The sequence below is a fragment of the Serpula lacrymans genome (assembly GCF_000218685.1).
Source record: "Serpula lacrymans var. lacrymans S7.9 unplaced genomic scaffold SERLAscaffold_8, whole genome shotgun sequence".
Lineage (NCBI taxonomy): Eukaryota > Fungi > Basidiomycota > Agaricomycetes > Boletales > Serpulaceae > Serpula > Serpula lacrymans.
This window is the reverse complement of record NW_006763297.1, coordinates 754,972-779,577: the sequence shown is the minus strand read 5'-3', so window position 1 is coordinate 779,577 and position 24,606 is coordinate 754,972. Positions and strand designations below refer to the sequence as shown.

The 24,606-nt window shown below is 44.0% G+C and overlaps 5 protein-coding genes across 5 annotated transcripts; 3 read left to right on the top strand and 2 right to left on the bottom strand.

The window, feature by feature from the left end:
• Positions 1 to 17: 17 nt before the first annotated feature.
• SERLADRAFT_469713 (uncharacterized protein) lies at positions 18 to 995 on the top strand (the record flags this gene model as incomplete). The annotated part of the gene is made up of 4 exons (XM_007319306.1): positions 18 to 185; positions 248 to 334; positions 383 to 524; positions 589 to 995. The coding sequence occupies 2 exons, from the start codon at positions 425 to 427 to the stop codon at positions 765 to 767; spliced, it is 279 nt and encodes a 92-aa protein (XP_007319368.1).
• On the bottom strand, positions 993 to 2,694 carry Slrcb6 (fungal pheromone STE3 GPCR; the record flags this gene model as incomplete). Its single annotated transcript, XM_007319305.1, has 7 exons — positions 993 to 1,386; positions 1,471 to 1,894; positions 1,945 to 2,082; positions 2,134 to 2,200; positions 2,255 to 2,370; positions 2,424 to 2,546; positions 2,610 to 2,694. 7 exons carry the CDS (start codon positions 2,692 to 2,694, stop codon positions 1,092 to 1,094), a joined length of 1,248 nt encoding a protein of 415 aa, XP_007319367.1.
• A 13,741-nt stretch (positions 2,695 to 16,435) lies between these two features.
• Positions 16,436 to 17,906, top strand: SERLADRAFT_408931 (uncharacterized protein; the record flags this gene model as incomplete). The annotated part of the gene is made up of 2 exons (XM_007319304.1): positions 16,436 to 16,969; positions 17,580 to 17,906. The coding sequence occupies 2 exons, from the start codon at positions 16,436 to 16,438 to the stop codon at positions 17,904 to 17,906; spliced, it is 861 nt and encodes a 286-aa protein (XP_007319366.1).
• Positions 17,907 to 18,480: 574 nt separating this feature from the next.
• Positions 18,481 to 21,299, top strand: SERLADRAFT_361913 (uncharacterized protein; the record flags this gene model as incomplete). The annotated part of the gene is made up of 10 exons (XM_007319303.1): positions 18,481 to 18,564; positions 18,620 to 18,757; positions 18,838 to 18,961; positions 19,015 to 19,472; positions 19,537 to 19,659; positions 19,707 to 19,822; positions 19,883 to 19,949; positions 20,003 to 20,140; positions 20,190 to 20,610; positions 20,689 to 21,299. 7 exons carry the CDS (start codon positions 19,388 to 19,390, stop codon positions 20,987 to 20,989), a joined length of 1,251 nt encoding a protein of 416 aa, XP_007319365.1.
• On the bottom strand, positions 21,297 to 24,233 carry SERLADRAFT_469702 (uncharacterized protein; the record flags this gene model as incomplete). Its single annotated transcript, XM_007319302.1, has 17 exons — positions 21,297 to 21,708; positions 21,780 to 21,803; positions 21,863 to 21,976; positions 22,030 to 22,108; positions 22,174 to 22,266; positions 22,322 to 22,559; positions 22,618 to 22,758; positions 22,818 to 23,126; positions 23,185 to 23,299; positions 23,352 to 23,451; positions 23,502 to 23,545; positions 23,594 to 23,671; positions 23,724 to 23,767; positions 23,826 to 23,833; positions 23,893 to 23,926; positions 23,978 to 24,143; positions 24,192 to 24,233. The coding sequence occupies 16 exons, from the start codon at positions 24,128 to 24,130 to the stop codon at positions 21,492 to 21,494; spliced, it is 1,791 nt and encodes a 596-aa protein (XP_007319364.1).
• Between the last annotated feature and the right edge of the window lie 373 nt (positions 24,234 to 24,606).

Below are 24,606 nucleotides of genomic sequence, written 5' to 3'. Positions count from 1 at the left end.
GCAAGGATTTATTTAGAGGCTTGGGAGGAAAGTGGAAGCTCCTTGAGACCGAGACATGTCTCAGAAATAGCAAAGTACAGGAGGTTTGTGTTTGTCGGTTAAGCGGACGTCGATACTTTCTGCCCAGGTCGCTAGGTAAATTTCAGGCTATTGCGAGAAGGTCGCGGGAGTGTCGCCATTGCATGGTTTACATACACTTTGGATTTCTTGTATTCCCCGAGTCCTAAGTATCTTCCCATTATAGCAGATTCGAGCGCTGGTGATCACATCGCTGCTGCCGTCCCTCTTCTTGTGGTAGAGGGCTTCATGCAGAGACTTTCTGCTGCGAGCGAAGGTACGAGTGAAGTAACCGCATGATGCTGAAATAGCTAACATATTCAAGACCTCTCCTGACTTACGGGAGCGCCTGAAATATGCAAACGAGATGGAGGCTAGAAGGGGCGTTAAGAGACAGAATGGGGAGAAAGACGCAGCGTCGGAGTTGTATGAGAATATGTGCATGAATGCTGTGAATCAGAGTATCGGTGGGTCAAGGCTCCTTAAAAATATATGTATCTTGAGGCTGATACATCTAATGACGTTTCGTAGGACGGACGATACGACATCGTTCGGACTGGGCTTCTCTGATTTTAGTCGATCGTCGATATCGATCTTCTGCTATACAAGCTATACTACCACGGTGGATTGCTAGCGGCATCGTGGCTACAGAGACATTCGGACAGACGGTGAAGCAATTGGGTACTTTCTTCCGTGTTAAGAGATCGTAGCGACGCTTTGGCATCTTGAGAACTACGTTGTACCTCTGGAAAACAGGCTGCCGTCGAGCCTTCGTGTTTTGCAGTCGTAGCTAAGGGCGTCAAAAGCGTCTTCTGCTCAAATGCAGAGCCCATCGAATGACGGTATGTTGTTACAGGTTCTGGGTTCTACATATACAGTAATGTACATGGCATATTTACTCTGTCGTAAGTAAACAGTAATTTTAAAAGGTGATAAAACTTGCGACACGAGCTTAGCTCCAGTATGAAAAGGGCCACGGCTTGAACTGACACTCCAGACCATCCACGCAACGTTAAGGAATATGTGAAGATATTTTAAACCGGGTGAGGATCGGGCGGATGGCAACGTAAGACAGATATGATGTCCAATACGGGTGCAGGATGTTCGAATACCGACGTTGCAAAGTGCGCGTGCTGTGCATCGCCGTCGCTGCCCGAGTAGCGCGTAGTCTCGGTACGTGCTAGGCCCAAATTAGACCCCATTTTTGGGTCGAACAGTTCGGGTGAGCATGAGTTACGTGGTGTACATTCCGGACTGTCGACAATTGACAGTGTATGTGGAAATAGAAGATGGCCTGGTGTTCGGAGAGCGTATCCGGGTATAGGGCGACTACTAGTTGAGGCGTGATGAAAAGAGGAAATATGTCATGATAATCAGTGAAATTGGCGGGAAATGGAGAGACGTGATGCATACCTCATGTTCTGAACATTGGTGGTTCTACACAAGCTATTGAAGCAGCGGGTAAGGAAGCCCCAAGTAGCACAATAGTTCTTCTTTGCTTCTGTCGTGGAACCAAAAAAAGAAAAGACAATGATGGCGTACATCACATAAACCCATCGTCTGAACTGTAAAGCAGCCACGCGCGCAGGTATTTCTGCTTGCCACTCAGCAGCTAGAACCTGTAAAACATAAGAAATGTCGGCATGCAGAGCATCCCACCCAGGCCATGAAACAGGCGGGTACGAAGTCGCATCCACTGCAATTGCCATTAGACTGTACGGAAACGTGCAGGTGACCATCAAAACGGCCAGTGCCAATAGTCGGCAAAATTGTTCATCATGTTGAATGAGTGTTTTGAATCCTGCTCCCCGCTGTATCAAGGTGCGAATAGTAACACCTGGAGTTATATTATCTTGAGTGGGTACGAGAGAGCCACTGAATACTTACCTAGGTAGACAACAATGATAAGAGACAATACGAACGGCCACATAATACACAACGGGTAAAGGGGCTGCGTGTTGTATACTGAAAAATAGCAGCCTATCTCCTCATAAATTATGTAGCGCAAATATTGAGCAACATAAGCTGAGATGAAATAAGCATAAATTTGCGGACAATACTTTACAAGGGACCTACATGTGACTATGTATAACATTGGAACTCCTATAACCAAAAAATAATCACACGCAATGGCTCTCCAATGCTGTTCATCGACAATAAGAAATCGATTAGTGGTGGATAGCATTATAAAACGTACCCTGACTTGATTGAGCCGATTCGTGGTTATGTTTCTTGTGACAAAATACAAATGACGAGCAATGCATAAGCATGCTACTTGCACACCAATTCCCCCGCCTATCATCAGACGAGATGCTGGCAAAGACATTTTAGAAAAAAAACAAGTATTTAAACTAAGACGCACGTACATATATCACGCCAGACAGGTGCCCAATCGGTGACATTATGATCCCATATGATTGAGTTTACGAATCCATTCAAGCAAAGCAAGCCTATCCATATAATGAGAGCGCATGTACCAATATTCCTTGCTTTATCAAAACGTCAGCACCATTGACTTCAATGAAGAAACGTCCAAGAGGATGACAAATCACCTTTTATATGGAGTGGCAAAAGGACACTGAGTAGAACGAAACTGATGAATGCAAAACCAGAAAAAACGTGATTAGTGGACACCATGCTCTTTGAGACGGTAAGCGATGAATCGATCACTGAAGCTATGATGAGCTGGGAGAAACTCTTGCTGCGATGCTTTCTTCTTTATATCATCATGTTGAGGAAGGTAAGCGCTACCAAAGAAGCGCTGCATAATAAATCTAAGTGAAACTACAATAGATGTTAGTTTAAGGTGATCTCTAATAAATGTAATGTAACATACCTCAGCCGCTGCCCGAGAGGCTATAGAAACAACTGAGGTATTCCTATACTAAACCCCCTACTACTTATAGTTGGAGGTGCTACTTGCTACAGTATAATGACTCCTAGGAGTACAATTGTGCTCCTAGGAGAACAATGGTTACTCCATGGAGTGGTGGCTATGCTCCATGGAGAACAATGGCTGCTTCGGCAGAGACTGGGCTTATCCAGTTTTGTCACAACTGACTGTACTTACAAGTCAAGGTTTAAAATTCCTGTAGACTTTGCCAGTGAGGCAGGAAGTTGCTAACAGCTCATCGAGTAGATCAGAATGAAGGTTAGATCCTGTCGTTATAAATCGACAAAAAATCCAATACAATTGATTGGTAATTCCTAGGTCCCGGAGGTGACCCCTAGCCAGAAATGTCACAATAGAATTAGAATTCCTGGACCAGACGCCCAAGGTTTTTGATTAGCCGAAGACGCTGGTCTCAAGCTCGCCGATATGCTGATCCAATGTTTATTAATGCCTGCGATGGTGGTGGCTGGCATGCGGAGGGTTGCGGAGGGGATAGAGGGCCATCGTGCAACGAGGCATACCCTACAACCACAAAAGTGATTGTTATCAATGTTACAATTAACATACCAGCACCTACTTACGCTTCACTTTTGTACTTCTACTTTTATTTTCCAAGTCACATGACTGGCCATTTACTTTACTTTACATTTTCGACTTTTCATAGTCACATGACCAGTCATGTGACACATCACCTGATCAGTGTCTAGACTCATCATGTGACCGGTCACATGCTAGACATCGGACTTTGAACTTTATTTACAAACTGTACAGTACCTCATGTATTTTAGTATATATACAAGAGCAATACATGGGGAAGGACTCAGCGAGTCCTCCTGTTGTTAACCAACAAACTCTCTGCAGCCTAAGGGGTAACCACTCCCCATCATCTTCTTTATAGTGTGTTCCTGTGTGCGCCAGAGTAAATAACTCTTGATTGTTACACCAGGCGCGCCAATTAGAGTCCGAAAAACCAGACAATCAGCTTCAGACTCTGACCGGTCGTTCGTACGACGAAATCCGGGCCTTTTTCTATGACCAACAGGTCAATGAAATGAAGGCTCAGGGAAAAGAGTTCGGAGCTTAGGCCACTTGGGTGCCTTCGCTCCACAAAACAATGAAGTAAACCACAACAAAGTGGCCCCTGCTCTGGGGTGTTGCACGAGCAATAAAGGAAAGAAGGGGATGGCTCCCCAATTTGTAAATAAATTTTTTAATTTGTTATCAGAAGTATGTACATGTATGAAACATTGTGACTGTAATATTTATGACACTACCACTGCACCAGCGTCTCCCTTTGAGCGTGGCCCCGGCGAGACAAACACTAGGGTGCTTAATTCTGGTAAGAATAAAATAGAAAAACATGTAACTTTCAATACCCCTTCTTCTTCGCTGGAGCCACCCTTTCCCGAAATCCCAAGACGTGTGTTGATGTGCACATATTTATTCCAAAAGGAGATCCGTTTAGACGTTGGTGTGGAAAACCTTGCCCGGGGCATAGTACACCCAACCAGTGCACTGCTTGATTTAGGTGCTAACGGAATCTTCATAGATCAGGTCTGGGCGGAGCAAATTGGACTCCTCATTGTAAAATTAGATGTATCTATTCCCATCTATAACATTGATGGTACGCTTAACACGGGTGGCTGCATCACGCACAAATGTTCTTTTGTTGTCGAATACCAAGGACACAGGGAACAAGTCACCGCCAAAGCTACCCAACTAGGGAAGATTAATTTAATCTTAGGCTGGACCTGGCTATTTAAACACAACCCTGAGATCGACTGGCAGACAGGGGTTGTCACATTGTCATGTTGCCCTCAGGAGTGAGTGTGTAAACTTGGGTAAACCAAATCATGTCCGTCACAATGAGCGTCTTGAAAAGATAAACGCTGGTCACGTTTATGAGCTCAGATCTTTAGAAAAAATTGACGATGACAATGACGAGGTAAAACCCGAAGAAGAGATTAAGAGGCTGGTACCTCCCGAATACCATGACTTCTGGAAAGTCCTTTCAAAACATAAATCAGAGCGCTTCCCAGAGGCTAAGCCTTGGGACCATGCTATAGATTTGAAGGACACCTTCAAACCGAGAAAAGGACACATGATACCGCTCTCTGCTCCCGAAAGAGACGAGGTATCTAGTTTCATAGACGAACAACTTAGGAAGGGTTACATCAGACCTTCCAAAAGTCCTATGACGTCCCCGGTGTTCTTCATTCCTAAAAAGGATGGTAAGAAGTGTATGATTATGGACTATTGTTACGTGAATGAGCACACAGTTAAAAATGTGTATCCGCTGCCTTTGATCAGTCAGCTAGTAGACAAATTGGCTGGTGCCAAGATCTTGACAAAGATGGATCTCAGATGGGGGTACAATAATGTACGGATCAAAGAAGAAGATGCTTGGGAGGCCGTGTTCACATGCCACCAAGGATCCTTTAAACCCCTCATTATGTTCTTTGGGTTGACCAATTCACCGGCAACTTTCCAGAGCATGATGAACGAGATTTTTGCGGATATGGAAAACTGTGTCGTCATTTACATTGACGATTTATTAATATTTACGAAGTCGGACGATGAGGCTGAGCATGACAAGATCGTGCAAGAAGTCCTTCAACGCTTACAGGAATGGGACCTATTCATCAAACCCGAAAAATGTAATTTTAAAGTGAAGAAAGTAGACCTCCTTGGTATGATTATAGGCCAGAACGGAATCAGGATGGATCCTGAGAAAGTTCAAGCTATTTTGGATTGGCCTGAACCTACTCGCGTCAAAGGAGTTAGGGCCTTCCTTGGCTTAGGCAATTTCTACCGAAGGTTTATCAAAAACTTCGCAAAGATAACAAGATCGTGGAATGATCTCACTAAAAAGGATATTGTTTGGCACTGGGGTGCCAAGGAACAAGAAGCTTTTGATAAGCTTAAACAGGCATTCACAACAGTGCCCATACTGGCATTTCCAGAATTAGACAAAGAGTTCCGGCTAGAAACCGGCTCTTCTGATTTTGCTACTGGGGCTGTTTTATCAATTAAATGCCCTGATGATCTTTGGAGGCCTTGTGCCTATTTATCGCATAGTTTGTTGCCTACAGAGTGCAACTATCAAATTTACAACAAAGAGATGCTGGCCATCATTAGAACTTTAGAGCACTGGTGGCACTACTTAGAAGGTGCTAGACACCAATTTGAAATTTGGACCGATCATAAGAATCTAGAGTATTTTATGACGGCCCGAGACTTGAACCGAAGACAGGCTTGCTACGCGGTATACTTGTCAAGGTTCAATTATAAATTAATTCATAAGCCTGGAAGCTCTATGGGGAAAGCGGATGCTTTGTCCAGAAGAGAGGATCATGCCAATGGCATCAAGGATGATAACAAAGGTGTCACCCTGATAGACCAATCAAGGGTTGCCAATGTTAGAATTGGGCAGGATTCCGATCTTTTGGAAGTCTTCAAGAAAGACATCTTCTCAGAAGAGAAGGTGCGCCTTGACGGCAATGAGAACTATTTATGGGAAGACGGGCTCTTCCATTTTAAAGACAAAATCTATGTGCCTGAGTCCGCAAGGATCAAGGCAATAGATAGACATCATGACACTCCAGTGGCTGGGCACCCTGGGTGGCAACGAACAATGGAGTTGATCTCCAGAAACTACATGTGGCCTGGCATGGTCAAGGATGTACAGGAATACGTAAAATCCTGTCTGAGATGTGCCATGGCTAAGAATTCTCACCAACCGCCGGCCAGTAAACTTATGCTGAATCCAATACCAGCTAGTCCCTGGCAAGATATATCGGTTGATTTCACAATGGATCTACCCGAGTCAAATGGGTATGATTCAGTAATGGTGGTAGTAGATCACTTCTCCAAAGAAGTGGTATTCATACCCACCAATAAAACCATTACCGCCGCTGGTACAGCAGATTTATTTAAAGATTTTGTATGGTCTATCCATGGGTTACCAGAAACAGTTATCTCTGATAGAGGACCTCAATTCGCTAGTGAATTTACAAAAGAGTTATGCCGGATGCTGGGCATCAAACCTAAGTTATCAACGGTGTTCCATCTGTAGACCAATGGACAAACGGAGAGGCTCAATCAGGAATTGAAGCAATATCTCTGATAGGTAGTAATAAAAAAATGTGTTTGTTTTTTAATTCATATCATTAGAAGAAGTATTCACAATTCAAGTATAAATAAATAAAATTTTACCTATAAAATTTTTAATATTGATGGATATATAAATCATGATAAAGGTTTAGTTTATAATAATTTTAAAAATACTTATTTTAAATTAAATGTTACAAAATTTATAAGATTATATACTAATACTCCTATTAAACCAGTTATTAGTAAATTAAAAAATAAAGATAATTCTATTAATTTAATATCAACTAATAGTATAACCAGTTTTTAATCCTGCTGCTATAATATATTGATTATATATTACATCAAAGAAATATTTACCATTTAAGAATGTATATATTTGTCGTCCTATTTTAGTTTCTATCTTGAACTCTGAACATCGTCGCCACAAGACGTCATTTTGCCAATTAAACTAATTTTACCTCTTTTAAATAATAAAACAATTTTTTATTATATACTTATTATTATTGCATTTATTTGTAAATAAGGTATAAAATTTTATTAATTAATTTTTATTTTAAATTATAATTAAAATATATTAATCTTAAAAAATGTGAAACATAATGGTATATTTATTAATGACAGACAAACAGATTGGGCCAAATGGCTAAAGATAGCCCAGTTCTCATATAACATTAAGCAGTCATTGGCTACAGGAAAGGCACCATTTGAGGTTACTAGATCGTACCTTCCCAGAATGGGTGTAGAACCTGGCAAAAGCAAGAACAAGGCTGCTGGGAACATGGCCAAAGACATGAAATCTGTCTTAGACGAAATGCGCAAGGCACTATTCAAAACTGCAGAGCAGATGAAAGACAGGGCAGAGCGTAGACACTCTAAGGCCCCTGACTACAAGGTCGGTGACCTGGTCTGGTTAGATATTGACCATTTAAAGTTAAAAGATCGGCAGTCTAGAAAACTGACCGAAAAGTGGATTGGTCCTTACTGGATTAAGGAAGTCAAACCTAATGCAGTGGAGTTGGAACTCCCAAAACGAATGAGGGTAGTACCCACGGTCAATATTAGCTATGTGAAACCTTACAAAGGGCCGCTGCTGGGACAGCTCATAGACCGGCCCGGACCGGTTGTAGTCACCCAGGAAGGTGAAGAAGAGTTTGAAGTCGAACGGGTGGTGGATGCACGCTTGAAGCGTGGCAAATTAGAATTCCTTATCCTATGTAAAGGCTATGGAGACGAAGACAGAACATGGGAGCCAGAAGCCCATCTGGATAACTCCCGCAATGATGTTCGCAAATTTTATTCTAAGAACCCCTCAGCTCCTAGGAAGCTTAGAGGCATGGATTCAAAACTTTTTAATTCCCTTTTTCAAACTATGCCCGAAAATTTAACTACCACCTCCGGTATTTGGTCGAGCCTGGAAGTCGAGCCTTAGAAGGGGGGTAGTGTTACAATAACACAATTTTCGGAACTTTCCTTTAATTTTCATTCTCCGCTTTAACCTTTTACTGTAGTTTTCACACTCCGTGCCATGCGGCACTTTCCCTTTTTCTCAAACTCCTCTTTCTTGCGCAGCACTGCCTTTATTCTTATTTTAGCCACAAGCCTCTCACGCAGCGGAGCTGACCACATGGGCTGCGCCTTCTGACATTAATCAGCCACTGCCTCCATCAACTGTATAGTACATATGTACAATCACCCTGTAGTAGTATATAAACCCCAATAGATCCAAGAGACTCCTCAGTGAGTCCTCCTGTTGTATCCTCACAACTAACTTGTTGAAACCTAAGGGGTGATCCCTTTCTTATCTCTCTCTACTATTTGCTTGTTCTAGTTGTGCGCCAGAGTAACTGACTCTTGGTTGTTACATTAGGACTCGCTTTTACTAGTCTCTTGCACTTTGTGCAAACCTGGACCCCAGGGTTAAGGGGATTTTGTTATTTGTTTGGGAATATCCCGCATAGCAGATAGGTGCGCTCCTAGCAGTGGCCTTGTAGTGCTTTGGCAGAAGAAACAATAACTTTAATACGCGGCCCCCAGCGTAAAGGGGAGTACCTTAGCTCAGCAGTTGGTGTGGAACCACTATTGATTAGTTTTAGAATACAAAAACTTCACTTTCTCTTTCCTCTGACCAGGCCAGGCACTTGCCTCTGCCAGTCTGGAGAAGGGTTGACAACCTAATAAGCGGACCACCCCCTGACAAGTCCATGTGACCAGCTCCACTGCGTGAGATACTTGTAGCTAAAAATAAGAGAAAAAGCAGCGCAGCGCAAGAAGGTGGAGTTTGAACCAAAAGGAAAGTGCTGCATGGCACAGTGTGTGAAAACTACAGAAGAAGGTTAAAGAGGAGAATGAAAATTGAAGGTCCGAAAATTGTGTATTGTAACAGGGGGTGCCTGACTGCTGAGGGACTTGGACGCATTTGTCGCATTGTGGGCAATATGGATGCAAAGTTATATGTCCAGATCCTTGAAGATAACTTGCTAGGGACCTTTTGAGACCTTAGTAGCAACAAGAAGAATATTTATTTCCAGAAAGACATTGATCCAAAGCATACATCCAATTTGGCAAAGGAGTGGTTCAAGAAAAAAAGGCTCAACACACTCAACTGGCCTCCAAATAGCCCTGATATGAACATCATTGAGTATGTCTGGGACTATCTGGATAGGCATGTGTGCACTCAGACACCGCTGCCACGAAATATTACAGAGTTATGGGATGCTTTGGTGGATGAATGGGGTCATATTGAGATGGACTACATTAATAATTTGTTCAAGAGTATGCCAAGGCGAGTTGGGGCTCTTTTGGATGCTAAAGGGGGTGCTACAAAGTATTAGAAAGGTTTGTCTCATTACTTTGATTATTGCTTTTGATATACTTGATGTTTTCAAGCAGATGTCACTCCCAAAAATGAAATGCACACCGGTTTTTGTACTAAGTGCTTCATTATAATTTATACAGCACAAAGTATTTCATTTCTACTACATATCTAATAAGTACAAGGTTGTTGCTACTTGAAACACCTGCTACCTAAAGTGAATCTGTATCTGTTGTTAAGGAGCACTACAATTTGTGAAATCCACCATGCTATGCATTTCCTTTTTAAGACACTGTAAATGAGAAGGTAGCATTTCTCTGGTTTGTCTTGAAGTGTAACACTTTTTGTCATGTGATGGTGTTGATTGTGGATAAGGCCTATCTTAGTATCTTTCCAGGAGCTTTTATACCTTTTTTGGATAGAACCACATGACCGGTTGTTGTTGGGATACCGTGGGGCCTCTTTTTTACTCACAATTTCCTCTGTATTCACTCTTCCATTCGCTGGAATGTTGAATGTGCCTGTAGGGGAGGTGATGACCTGTCCCCTGTCCACTGAGAAGCACTGGTAACCCTTACTTTAATAAGTGATTTTGCTAGCATTAATGTACCAGTGATAATAAAATAATGTATCTTCAATAATGCACTGTAGAATGCAAGATGTCGGGTCCAGGTCTGCCCCAGAGGGCCATGATATTAGACAGATTTTCAGCCAATGTATGATTGCCAAACAGATATAGCGTACAATTCTCACAATTTAAAACGATTGAGAATCTAGACTTGGTCTCATTTTGACTTCAATCTAATCGCGCCAGCTTGATTAAGGCGTGCAATATAGCGCAACCATACTGCTTACTTATTTTAATATCTTCATATTGCCAGCTGATAGCAATTTTGATATCCAATACATGGAAGGGTACTTTACAAAACGGATAAGCGCTGTGTTCTGCTGCTGGCATTTGTATGAAGCTCTCTTTGATTTTGAAAGATGGGCCATTTCCTGATGTACGAGGCCTTGAAGGTGTTGGGAGATACGCTATCTATGTTATGCTAGTTTTATTTTACTGATTCTCTCTCTCTCTCTCTTTTTTCAGCATTTCATGCAAACCAAATGACTGGACGGACCATGACATATGTAAGAGATGGTTCAGTGATGTGTTTATTCCTGAAGCCAGCTCTTGCCGTGTCAATGACAAACCTATTGTACTGACCCTTGACGGCCATAGCTCGCATGAACAACCCGCCATCCAAAAAATTGCCTATAACAATGAAATCATCATTTTCTGTTTCCCCTCAAAAACCACGCATAAATTGCACCCTTTTGATGTTATTGTCTTCTCGCCAGTTCAAAGGAAGTGGGTGTTAGGCTATGAGAAGACTAAAAGAGAGTATTTCTCAGTCTTATAATCAAGAGACTGATATTGAAGGATAATATACCTAAAAGAGAGTATTTCTAATAGTGTAAAGTGAGTATGATGATATAAAGTAAACTGTAAAATAACCAGACATACCTCAGTCTTATAATCAAGAGACTGAGGTTTGTGTAAGGCAGAGTGCTACGAGTTTTTGGAATAAGTGTGGGAAAGTTTTGAGCTTATGTAATGTAGTGGAAAAGCGGTCAAGTAGAGATGAAAGAATGGTGTATGGAAATGAAGAAATAAAAGGATAAAATGATAGGATGTGAGTGTATCATAAACAGGATATGCTAACACACCCCCTCAAACCAAATCAACTCCCATTAATTTATTGAAGTGTTGTAATTTGGGTCGAGCCAGTGGCTTTGTGAGTGCGTCTGCAGGCATTTCATTTGTGGGACAAAATAGGATTTGAATCAAATTTTGTTCGACAGATTGTCTTATGAAATGATAGCGAATATCGATATGTTTGGTGCGAGAATGATAGATATTATTTTTGGTGAGCTCAATTGCACTACGATTGTCGCCATAAAGCGGAATTGGTCTAGTGAGTGGTTTGTTTGTGATTTTGGCCCAAATGTTTTTGAGCCAGATGGCTTCTTTGGCTGCGTGTGTGATAGCCACATATTCGGCCTCTGTGGTCGATAGTGTTACAATTGGCTGTGTCTTACTATTCCAGGAGACGGCTCCACCATTGATCCTAAAAACATATCCTGATATAGAACGTCTGTGGGAATGTGAGGCAAAGTCTGCGTCCGAAAATCCAACCAAGCCTTCGTCGGTTTGGCCTATGACCAATCGGAACTCTTTGGTGGCTTTCAGGTATCATAGGACTCGTTTTGCTGCCTCCCAGTGTGTTCGACCAGGATTTTGTAGGAAACGAGAGAGTGAAGATATTGCAAATGCGATATCCGGTCGAGTGCCAGTAGCAAGGTACATGAGAGATCCTATTGTTTCTCTATAAGGTATGTTTTGCATCTCGATGACTTTGGCTTTGGCTGATGGTGATTGTGAGTCGTCAAAAAGTAGATCTGGCTCGACCGGAGTTGATACAGGTTTGCAGTCTTCGAGGTTGAACCTTTTTAGTATTGTTTCTATGTATGCCTGTTGACCTAGAGATACAGTGCGAGTTTTGCGGTCTCGTTGTATATGGATACCAAGTAGCCAGTTGACTTGGCCAAGGTCGGTGATCTCATATTCTCTCTTTATTCCTTCCTTGAATTCACTGATAGCCTTTGTAGTTTTACCTGCAATGAGCATGTCGTCAACTGACACTGCAACTACTAGGCTGTCGGTGCCACAATACTTGATGAAGAGAGCATGGTCATGTTGAGATTTTGAGAATCCGAGAGTGGTAAAAGTCTCAGTAAGCTTCGTATACCATTGTTTTCCCGACTGTTTGAGACCATAGAGACCCTTGTTTAGCTTGCATACAAGCCCTTGTTGTTCGGGTTTCAAGTAGTTTGGTGGAGGATGCATGTATATGTCTTCATCAAGGTTGCATTTAGGTATGCGCTCTTTATATCTAACTGGTGAGTTTCCCAGTCATTTGCTGCTGCATGTGCGAGAACCAGGCGGTTGGTGGTCATACGAGACACGGCTGAATAAGTCTCATTGTAGTCTATTCCATATATCTGGGTGCTGCCATTCGCTACTAAACGAATCTTGAATTTTAGGATTTTGTTGTTTGGTCCTCGTTTGATTCGAGGGACATAGTGGCAGCGTATTATATTGGCATGCGGCAGGGGTTTGACCAGGTCCCAGGTGCGCAAGTTCTCTATTTGCTTCAATTCTTCATCTATGGCATCTAACCAGTTTTTCTTGTTAGGTCCGTTTAGTGCCTCAGTTATGGTTGGATTGTCACTAGCGGTTTGATTGTTTGCAGTCGTGGCTGCGCTCCAAGCGCCTAGGTAAGCGCTTTCGTCGTTTTCGCCGTTTTCGCCACTCAAGTCAGCTGACTTGTTGAATGCAGATGCGGCTGTGAAGCGGCCCTCATGCAAGGCCTTATAGAAGCCTGCTGGCTTCGGTTCTCCTCGTTTAGGCCGCTCAGCAAGACCTGGTCCAACTTCAAGAGGTTCTGGGAGGTTCATTACAGCTGGAGGAGGAGGCTGAAGGTCGTTTGGAGGCGGCTGGGCGACAGGATTGGGATGGATGGTGTTTGGTTGGATTGGATGAGGCTGGAGATTGTTTAGAGGCAAGTATGAGCGAACGGCTACTGGTAAGTCGTCGACAGTTTCGTTTTCGTGAGTTGCTGATTTGATCGGTTTGTTTGTAAAGTTGACCGTCGGTTCTTCAAATATATGGCCGTCGTCGTTTTCGGCAGTTTGGGATGGGGTAAGACGTTCTTGTGGATTAAAAATGATGTCGCGTTCAACACTTACGGTACGTCGTTCTGGCCAGTATATTCTGTGCCCCTTTGACTCATCATCAAATCCAATCCATTTACCAGCCTTTACGTGTGGGTCTAGTTTGCCTGCGTCAATAGTTTTGACATATGCTGTGCATCCAAATTCATGAATATTGGATAAATTCGGTATGCGGCTGTGGACTATTTCGTATGGTGTTTTGCCTTGTAGTGCCTTGGTAGGGGCTCGGTTTTTGATCCAGACGGCATGCCTAATAGCTTCGCTCCACAGGGATTTAGGCATATTTGCACCAAATAACATTGCACGAGCACATTCAATGAGTGTGCGGTTGAGGCGTTCTGACACGCCGTTCTGCTGGGGTGAGTCATGGGTTGTTAATTCCCTGACAGTGCCTTGTTTTTGCAGGTGCGCATCAAAATTGAGGCTTGTGTATTCGCCTCCGCGATCAGACCTCAGGATCTTTATTTTACTGTGATCCTTTTGCGTGTCGAGCCAGGCTTCAAAGTTATTATACATCTGTAGAACCTCGTCTTTCTTTGCAAGTAAACGCACGTGAGTTTCTCGGCTAAAGTTGTCTGTGAAAGTTAACATGTATCGTTTTCCTTTCAAGTCTTGAACAATAGCCGGACCCCAGAGATCCGAATGGATTCTTTCCGCATAATGTTTAGCTCGAGTGTGGCTAGTTTTTGGGAAAGGTTTCCTGATGGCCTTTGCTTGTACACATGTCTCACAGAAAGATATGGCCTCGGAACTATCCAGGACAATTCCTTCAGCTAGATTTGAATCAACGAGGTGCTTGAGTGATTTATGGGCTATATGGCCCATTCGCCGGTGCAGATCGTTAATGGTGACTGTGCTGGCAAGGTATGCTCCTCTTTTGTAATTTTTACTGATGTTGGATATGTGATACAGGCCCTTTGTTTCTGGGATTTGAGCTATTGTTCGGCAGCCAGGTGGGGGCGAGCGTATCTCGCATATGCCTCCGCCTATGTGAACAGTGTATCCTGCCTTGTCCATGCGACTAGCAGATATGAGTGTCGAGGCCATTGTAGGGCAGTGTAGCGTGTCTTTTAATATGACACGAGAGCACTTGTTCCCATTTGGTAGATTAACAGTGATGTCGCCCTTGCCACAGGCGTACATGATATCGCCATTTGCTGCGTTGATAGGTATAGGATTGATTGGCGTATATGATTGGAATCTGTGGCGATCAGGACAGAAGTGGTCTGTCGCACCACAGTCAATGATGGCTTCATGATCACTTATGTGAGTTTCAGCTTTGTTTGCCGAAGCTGTAACCTGTGAACTGACAGCAAAGGCATATATCTCGTCGTTCTCATGTTTGGGAGCAATTGCAGCTATATTTGCAGTGGCTGCAGTATTTGTTCCCTGTGCTGTCTGAGGAGGATTTACTTGATTGTCCCTTGGATTAGCCTTGTTTTTAGGGCCTTGACCTTCTCGGCCTCCGCCAGGTGCAAAGCACCTTTCGATAGTGTGACCAACTTTGACGGGGCATTTAGGGTTGGTGCATTTGTACTGTTTGTTTCTTTCGGCCTTACGATCCTTCCAACCGGATTTGGCCATCATGGCTGTTTCGGACTTGGCTTGAGCAGAGATTGCTCGTGTGTCTGCTTCTTCAGTTACATGAGCAATTATATCCATTGCCGAAAGCTGATTTTTGGATATACGAGCGGCGGCTAGGATTGATGAGAGTAGTGGACGATAGGAATCTGGGAGGGAAGATAACATCATAGCAGAGAAGTCCTTCTCTTCGACTGTTGCTCCCATGCCTGCTAATTGCTCTCGGAGCTTTAGCATGTCTCCTATATGACTTTGGACATTTGTAGATTCAGTGCATTTCATATTTTGTAAGCGGCGCCTGATGTCAATCTGCATCATCTCCGTTTTGCCTTCATGCATGTGGCAAATGGTAAGCCATATTGTAGCTGCCGAACTCTTGTCCTGGATTTGGATGAGAGTTTCGTCGTGAATAGTAGAAAATAATTGCTGGATGACGAGACATTCTTTCTGAGTGTATTCATCAAGCTTGGTTTCATAGGTTTCTATGTCTTCTTCTTTAAGGGTAGTGCCGTCGGTTTTTGTAGCTATGCCATTAGAATCCCTAGTATATTCAAGAGGATCTGGCTTTCGTGCAGTTCCAGACAGGTGTCTGGTTAGACCTCGGGCACCAACAGCCACAGCTACACGAGACTTGTATGTAACCCAATTGGAGCCATCCTTGGCCAATTTGGGTACAGAGAATGTCGAAGCTGTAGAAGACATATCAAGTGAGCTGGCAGGGCTCATAACCTGTTAGGCTATGAGAAGACTAAAAGAGAGTATTTCTCAGTCTTATAATCAAGAGACTGAGGTTTGTGTAAGGCAGAGTGCTATGAGTTTTTGGAATAAGTGTGGGAAAGTTTTGAGCTTATGTAATGTAGTGGAAAAGCGGTCAAGTAGAGATGAAAGAATGGTGTATGGAAATGAAGAAATAAAAGGATAAAATGATAGGATGTGAGTGTATCATAAACAGGATATGCTAACAGTGGGCCACTCACACCAACCAACTTTCTCTTGATGGGATTCTAATTGACAGGTATTATATTGTACATGAGTACATGAAAGTTCACGCTGTTATCACGCCAGAACTCATCTGCACGACCTTCAAACAGACAGGGATTTACCCTTTCAACCCAGATATATTTACTGACAACAACTTTGCCCCGAGCCATGCAACCTCAACCTCTGCACACTTCCTCGAGTCCTATCCCAATGTCACCATGTCAAGCAACAAGTCCTATCATCCCTCTGACAGCAGCAGTGAGATGGACGAGTCAGTGGGTAGAATTAGTGAGGTTGAGGATGAGATTGATGATGAGGACAAGGACAAAGATGGAGATGAAGAAAATGAGCATGAGCATGAAGACGACGGAGAAGAAAATGGAGAAGATGAAAAAAAGGATGGTATCCTCTTCCCCTCTCCCTCCCTCAGCTCCTCCACTCAATCTGACCTCCCTCCTGAGCTGATGAATTGGCCCCGCCTGTCAGGATCACCTACACACTCTGTAGAGCTGTCTCCTTGTCCATCTCCAGGAAATTTTGGTCGAATCTACCAACCTGGTCCAGCAACAGCTCCATCTCTGTCTCCCTCTCAACTTGGGCAGGACATTCTCCCCTCTCCAACGCTTTCTGAGGTCATTCATCCACACGCTCTCTCTCTGTCTGGCAGAGGACATCAGTGCCAATATTATACGCGCTCCTCCTCCTCCTCCTCTCCGCAGTCATTGAACGCCGTGCTTACAGATTGGCAAATGGTTAGCATTGAACAAGATCAAAGAAGAACTCACCCAGAGCTTCTCACCCAGCTTGTTTCAACCCAAACATGTAACAACCAAGAGTTATTTACTCTGGCACACACAGGAACACACTATAAAGAAGATGATGGGGAGTGGTTACCCCTTAGGCTGCAGTGAGTTAGTTGTGCTAGACAACAGGAGGACTCGCTGAGTCCTTCCCCATGTATTGCTCTTGTATATATACTAAAATACATGAGGTACTGTACAGTTGTAAATAAAGTTTGAAGTCCAATGTCTAGCATGTGACCGGTCACATGATGAGTCTAGACACTGGTCAGGTGATATTTCACATGACTGGTCATGTGACTATGAAAAGTTGAAAATGTAAAGTAAAGTAAATGGTCACATGACTGGTCATGTGACTTGAAAAATAAAAGTACAAGTACAAAAGTGAAGCGTAAGTAGATGCTGGTATGTCAATTGTAACAAAACACAGCTCAATCTCATTGAGCAAGACCAAGCACAGCTTCTAGCTACATGCCAGAAGCTAGAGGAGGATTTAGGTCAGGTGCAGGCAGAAAGGGACGCCACAAATGCCCATTGCACTATTATCTCCCGTGTGGTTGAGGAAACACGCAAGCAGCTGGGAGTTGTGACTAAGGAGAAGCAGCAGGGGACAGGAAAAATCAAGGCTTGGTTTGTTACTCACCCGGCTTTAAAGGCACATTTTGATCAGGAAGAGGCCGAGCACAGTGGGAAGGCGAAGGAGAGGGCAGCGAAGGATGCACAGAAGGCCGTGGATGAGGCTGTCCATACTGCACGCATTCACAAGGACACTGTATTGAAGAATTTTGAGAAGCCCCTGTTGTCCTACAAACACAAGGATGACCTCATCACAGTTGCTGGGGCCCTGCAACTGTCAACCACATGGGACGGTCATGGAACTCCTCACTAGGATCAAGACATACCTGGATGAGCACGGGGAGCTGGCAGGCCAGCCTTGCTTTGCTGGATTATTTGGCCATTGCGCCCCAAACATGTCTTCCTCTGCAAGTGGGTCCGGCTCTTCTTCTGCCATCTCTTTGCCTTCACCCCACTCTCCCGCTTTCCCCTCGGCACAATCTGTGGTGTACCCGCATGCATACACCCCCCAGCTCCTCCCCCAAATTACTCAGCAATACCTCTCCTCATACATGTCCTCCCATGTGCCCCCCCTGAGTTCTTACACTTTGCCAGGTCCAAACGACAAGCCCGGTACCATTTATTACAGTCCAAATGATCCTCAAGGCTACATGTGGTTATAAATCTGTATATAGTTCTCCATCAATACATGTGCTTTTCTCAAATTTTGTGTGATAAAAAGTTGATATATTCTACTACAATTTTCTACTACAATTACTACTACTATCGAGCTGGGGACTTGGGCGAATTTTCTGCTCTTGATAGTGCCGAGCGGGATTTTAACACGGCTTCTGTGACCTCTCTGTGACAATATGTTACTTTTGTGACGTCCGAATACCCCCCCATCCGAACTGACGGTTAACGATAGTACCCAGATTTATCGATACAACTTCGATGGGCTTCTCGCAAACACCCTCTATACCATATTAATGGTACATCATTTATCTCACACTCGAATTGGATGGCGGTTTTGACGATTATATATAGAGCCACATTCTATACTCTCGAGTCACTTGACAAGCAGCACTCGCCCATTTAGCAGGACTCGTCGGTCAATCCGTTATTGCAGAAGTGACCTGAAGATGTGGACGTCTATGAATCGGCTCCCGGCGGCTTCTCCCAACGGTAAGCCTCTTACCTATTCGCTCTCCCTCCATGCCCAGATCCAGATACGTCAAATGGACATTATCTCCCTTGGTACCTAGAAAGGAATATATCGATTTAGCTACCATCCGATTCGAGGGAGAGAACGGTGAATTTTGCAACACAGGATCCCGATATCGATATGGAAGTTGATCCCGAAGAAGCTCTCTGTATCTAGCCGCTCAAGTAGGTTTGAACCATATAACCCGGTGTTCTAAGCTGCTGATATCTCAATACAGTGCCCAGCTTTTACAATGGTAATCATACCTGTGCAATACTCCAACTTACTCCCAGGCCTGTCTTGTGTTAAGCTTCGCGAACATCAGGTATTAACCTCCTTACATTGACGGTGTCTGTAACACCCCTCTGCACTGGTACATTGAAATATGGTCTCAGGGTACGCCACGTGGGCCTAAACCGGGGCTCATGTCCAGTTGTGCGCTGAAAGCATCTCTAGCGCAAAGATCCGTCTGATTCTCCAACAGATCTTGATTGTAGCTGTCCTTTCGTATAGTTTGCCTTCCTCTGATATAAAGGAAGCATCGCAGCAATAATCCTTCGCAGCCCATCCTCGCTTCAGTGATCAACTCGTAGCTTACCATCTCAAAGAGCATGGTGTCCACCAATCATGTTTTTTCTGGGTTTGCATTTATCGGCTTCGTTCTAGTCACTGTCCTCCTGCCTCTCCATATAAAAGGTGATTTTGTCATTCACATGGATGTTTCTCCATCTAAGTAAATGGCGCTGACGTTTTGATAAAGCAAGAAATATTGGCACATGCGCTCTCATCATATGGATAGGCTTGCTTTGCCTGAATGGTTTCGTAAACTCAATCATATGGGATCATAATGTCACCGATTGGGCACCTGTGTGGTGTGACATATGTACGTGCACCTTGGTCTAGTGTTTTTGTCTAATCACCCTTTCGCAGCATCTCATTTGATGATGGGCGGGAGAATTGGCGTGCAGGTAGCGTGCTTATGCATCGCTCGTCACTTATACCTCGTCACAAGAAACATAACCACGAATCGGCCTAGTCAAGTCAGGGTACGTTTCGCAGTGCTGTCCCCCACCCCTAGTAACCAATTTCTCGTCGTCTACGAGCAGCATCGGGGAGCCATTGCATGTGACCTTTTTTTGGTTATAGGAGCTCCAATGCTGTACATAGTCATATGTAGGTCTCTTATTATATGTTATCCGTGCAAGCTTATGCATATGTGATTGTAGACTACATTTGTCAAATTACGCGTTTTTGTATTTTCGAGGAGATAGGCTGCTACCCTGCATATGGCGGCACGCAGCTCATTTTCCCGTTGCTTTTAATATGGCCGTTTATAGTAGCTCTTATCGTTGTTGTCTACTCAGGTAAGATTTCGTGGCTCTCTTCTACCTATTCAAAGTAAGATAACTCTAGGCGTTACTATTCACATCTTGATACAGCGGGGAGCAGGATTCAAAACACTCATTCAACGTGATGAACAATTTTGCCGACTATTGGCACTGGCCGCCGTAATAGTCACCTGCACATTTCCATACAGTCTATCGGCACTTATAGTGGATGCAACTGAAACGCCAGCTATTCCTGGGCCTGGGTGGGATATTGTGCATACCGATATCTCTCATGTTCTTCAAGTTCCAGCTGCTGAGTGGAAAGCGCCACCATCTGTGCAAGCCGCTGGTTTACAGCTCGCGCGATGGAGCTTTGTGATGTACGCCATCACTGTCTTTGCTTTTTTTGGTTTCACAGCAGAAGCGAAGAAGAGCTATCGTGCTGTGTTGGGCTTCCTTATTAGCTGCTTCGGTACCTTGGCGATCTTCAAAAGTCAAAGAATGAGGTGTGTACCATGTTTCTCGATTGCCCACCTACTCCACTGATCATGGCGTATTTCTTCTCTCGAACATATCTTCTTCAGGCAAGGACATTTTCCTGGTCAACGCATATCCGTACACACTCCCAAACCATCAGACCGTCATCGATGCCCACATACAGCATCAACTGTCGACAGTCCGCAAAGTACATTGCGTAACTCATGCTCACCTGAACTGCCCGACCCAAAAATGGGATCTAATCTGGGCCTATGTACTGAGCCTACAGACAACGACTGCGATGCACACTATGCGCACTTCGAAATGTCGGTGCTCGAGCATCCTGCACCTGTATTGGACATCGTATCCGTCTTACGTTGCCATCCACTCGATCCAAACCCAGTGTAAAACATCTTGAAATGTTCCTTAACATTGCGTGAATGGTCTGGAGTTTCAGTTCAAGCCGTCACCCTTTTCATACCGGAACTAAGCTCGTGTTCAGGTTTTATCACCTTGTAGAATAGTACAGGTGTAACAACTTACCGCCCAACCACCAGTCGACCAAATTGGTGCAATACAATCATGTGACCCATCTCAAGCCAGTCTCAGGCTCTTGAAACTTTTGCATGAGCGTACTTAGTCGGATAACAGACACTGTCATCAGGAAAACGAGGAGACCCTTGCATTACCAGGCGGAGTTGATACGTGGACATCAAAGTGGTTGCAGTTTAGAATGGTTTAACAGTGGCTACCAAGGTTGATCGATTAATAAATCTTCGAAGGTTTGACAAACCATTAGGCACCGAACTGAACGAAATACAGAGTTACAAACATCCCACATTCATATAAATTTAAACCAGCCATTCATTTGTACTGTTTACACCCCTCCACTCATCTCCTTCGCCTTCATCTAGCTCGCAGACAAGTCCGCCGCGGCCTGCAGTGCTCGTGGAGTATCATACATGTCCATCACCACCTCAACAAGCTGCATCTCTCCAGTATTGGAAAATATCTTGTCCTCCAGAAGCGCAGTGAGCTCTTTTTTTCCGCGTACAGTATATGACTTGGATTTGGGCTTCTCCTGCGGGTTGGGATTACTGAGAGTCGTTAGGAGCGAAGTCCACTGCCTGTGTAATCAACAACGAGAAGGAAAAGATCGATCAAGTTCAATCTTATTGCATATTCTGTATCCGCGTACCAATCTGCAATATCATTATATTTCCTAGAATGCCTCATTAGCCTTGGCTGCCCTCCGAAATCAATTATAATCACGCAACTTACCTGTGCATCCCATGTAAATGTCTCTCGATGTTATACCCTTTGTTGTTCAAAACGAAAATGATTGGTTTCAGCCCGTAATGCATCATCGTTGACAATTCTTGGACAGTAAGTTGCCTGCAACGCCATAAGTCAAAACGTTCGTAGACTCTTAAAGGAATAGAGCTCACAGACTTCCATCTCCAACGAAAAGTATCGTTCTTCCCATTTTCTTATCTCGTGCCGCCAGGGCCGCTCCAAGGGTGCTCCCTACGATGCACATATGAGTATGATTGAAAGTATAGAATCAAAATTGAGCGTATATGTATATTCACCAACACTCCATCCAATACTCCCGTACAGTATCTGACTTACAAACACCGATCTTTCAGGCAGTGGTATATCCAAAATTCCAAAGCTCGACGTTCCTGCAATCAATAACTGATCAACTCTTTTGCGGTATACTGCTACCAATCTTCGCACCAGTTTCAGCAACAATCACATCCCCTTCCTTAAAAAAGGCCCCCATGCGAGGCCAGAACCACGCATGAGAGATGTCGTCGTGCTGTTCATTGGGGATGACGGCCTTATAGTGTGGGACGGCCAACTGGCTTGCACTGGACTCGAACTGTTTCAATCGTGCTGTCAGTTTGGGGAGTAGCTGTTTCATCCCAATACCAGGAAATTGAGCGTGCTGGACTTGGGTGTGGTCCGAATGAAGCTAAACAAAAAAAAAACGATAGGATAAACCTGCGAGGATTATTGATACAGGAACATACCTCGATAGTAGAAGATGTAGGAATGCTGTATGTGAACATACCAGTGTTGAAATCCGATTTGAGCGCCCCGATAGACAATATGAGCTTGGCATTCTCCACTTTCTCCTTGATACTAGGATCGGATATAGAGCCAATGTATATCTATGTTACTCCATTCAGTCCCCAAGGAATTCCATTGGTGTAAAACAAAAATCACGTACCCCGCCATAGCGATTATGGTTTTCACTCACAGCCGTTTTGCCCATCGGCGCAGCGTATACTGGGAATTGTGTCCTCGTGAGCAGGTCATCAACCTCTTGGCGCACGTTATGTCGGATTGCACATGCGTCCACAAGGATAATGATATCCTGATCTGCCGAATCAACGAGCTTTACGATTTCGTCCAACACAAATTTTTCTACGTCTGGGTTGTTAGGTGGGGGGGTACGAGAAAGGGGCACTTCGAGCCTCCCAGCTGGAACTTTTTGGGAGACGAGATCTGTAGGAAGCATTAAGTACACTGGTCGAGCCTGAATAATAAATACTGAGGTAAGTCTAAAAAATATATAAAGGGAAGAAGGAGCATACGCGAGTGATGCATTCAGTCAGAATGCGATCAATCTCAGAAGTCGCGTTGGTTTTGCTCATGAGAACAGCTTGCGCGATGGTAATCTGCTCAGATGCCTTGATATATGCGCCAAATCTACCAACGTAAAATGTTTAGCTTCAAGTAAAACGTAAGCATGTATACATACCTGCCATCGCCCAGGGTATGGTGAAGCATCGGTTTTTTCTTCTGCTGGGCAGTACTTGGAGCCCCAACAATGTGAAGAACGGGGACCATCTCAGAGAAAGCTTACCACCTGCGTTAGAAGACAAACGGTGAGACTAGAAAATATATTTACCTCCGGCGACACCATTCATAGCACTTAATTCTCCAACTCCAAAGCTGATGAAGTTATTAATATAAGCCAATATAGCGACCTGAAAGACTCACGTTGTTGTGACTACACCTATACTGTTCTCCTTGACACGGGCATAGCCGTCTGCAGCATATGCCGCATTGAGTTCATTACTGACAAGCCAATGTCACAACGTGCATGCATGTAAATTGACATGAGACATACCAATTCCCGATCCAGTCAATTTTCGGGTGATCCTCGATGTAGTCCTATAGACAGATAGGAGTCTGTACTCCCAGTTTCCACCGTATTAGGAGACTGACTCACAAGAAAGGCTATCAACATATATCGTGTCAGTTCGCATAAGGACAAGCAAGTGCTAAAGTTCACTTACGCATATTGAAATCTCCAGGAACACCGAAGATGGACTGGTCGGCGTCGTGAGATAAACGAAGCACTGTGAATGGCGGATAACTCACCGTGACACCAAGCTGCTCTAATCTTGCCAACAAGTATTCCGCAATAGTAACTTGTTCGCCATCGTCACTTTGCTTGTCCACTTTTAAGCTCTGAAGTTCGTGGCGAAGCCTGTTAACTTCTGCTTGAAGGTTATTTGCAGCCGTGTCAGTCATAGTATCTGAGGTGCTTCAGGGGTTTTTTAATATGATGACAATGACAAGCGGATGACCTTACCTTTTATGCAGTTGGAGAGAACTGAGAGACACTGGGGTGAGTGGGGTCCATTATTTCACCCATTCGAGTATTTATCCAAGTATTGAATCTGTCTGGAGCAGGTTTTGACGCTAGGGATGACGATGACGTTGAGATGGCATTGAGAAACATCCCAACTAGGAAGCAACCTAGACGCGTCTGTGGCTGACAATGTATTCCCAGCACTTCCGAACTCCGGTATGCCTGCACATTAATGTTCATAGTTGTGGATATCAGTCACTTTGTCAACAATCAGAGTTCCCCGTGCCCAATCTTACAGGGAGCTCCGCTAATGTCAGACGGATTGAAACTGGATGAGACTGGACACTGACTGGGCCTATACACTGCCCAGATAAACGTATCTAACTTTGGACCGGTACCTCTATATACATGCCCT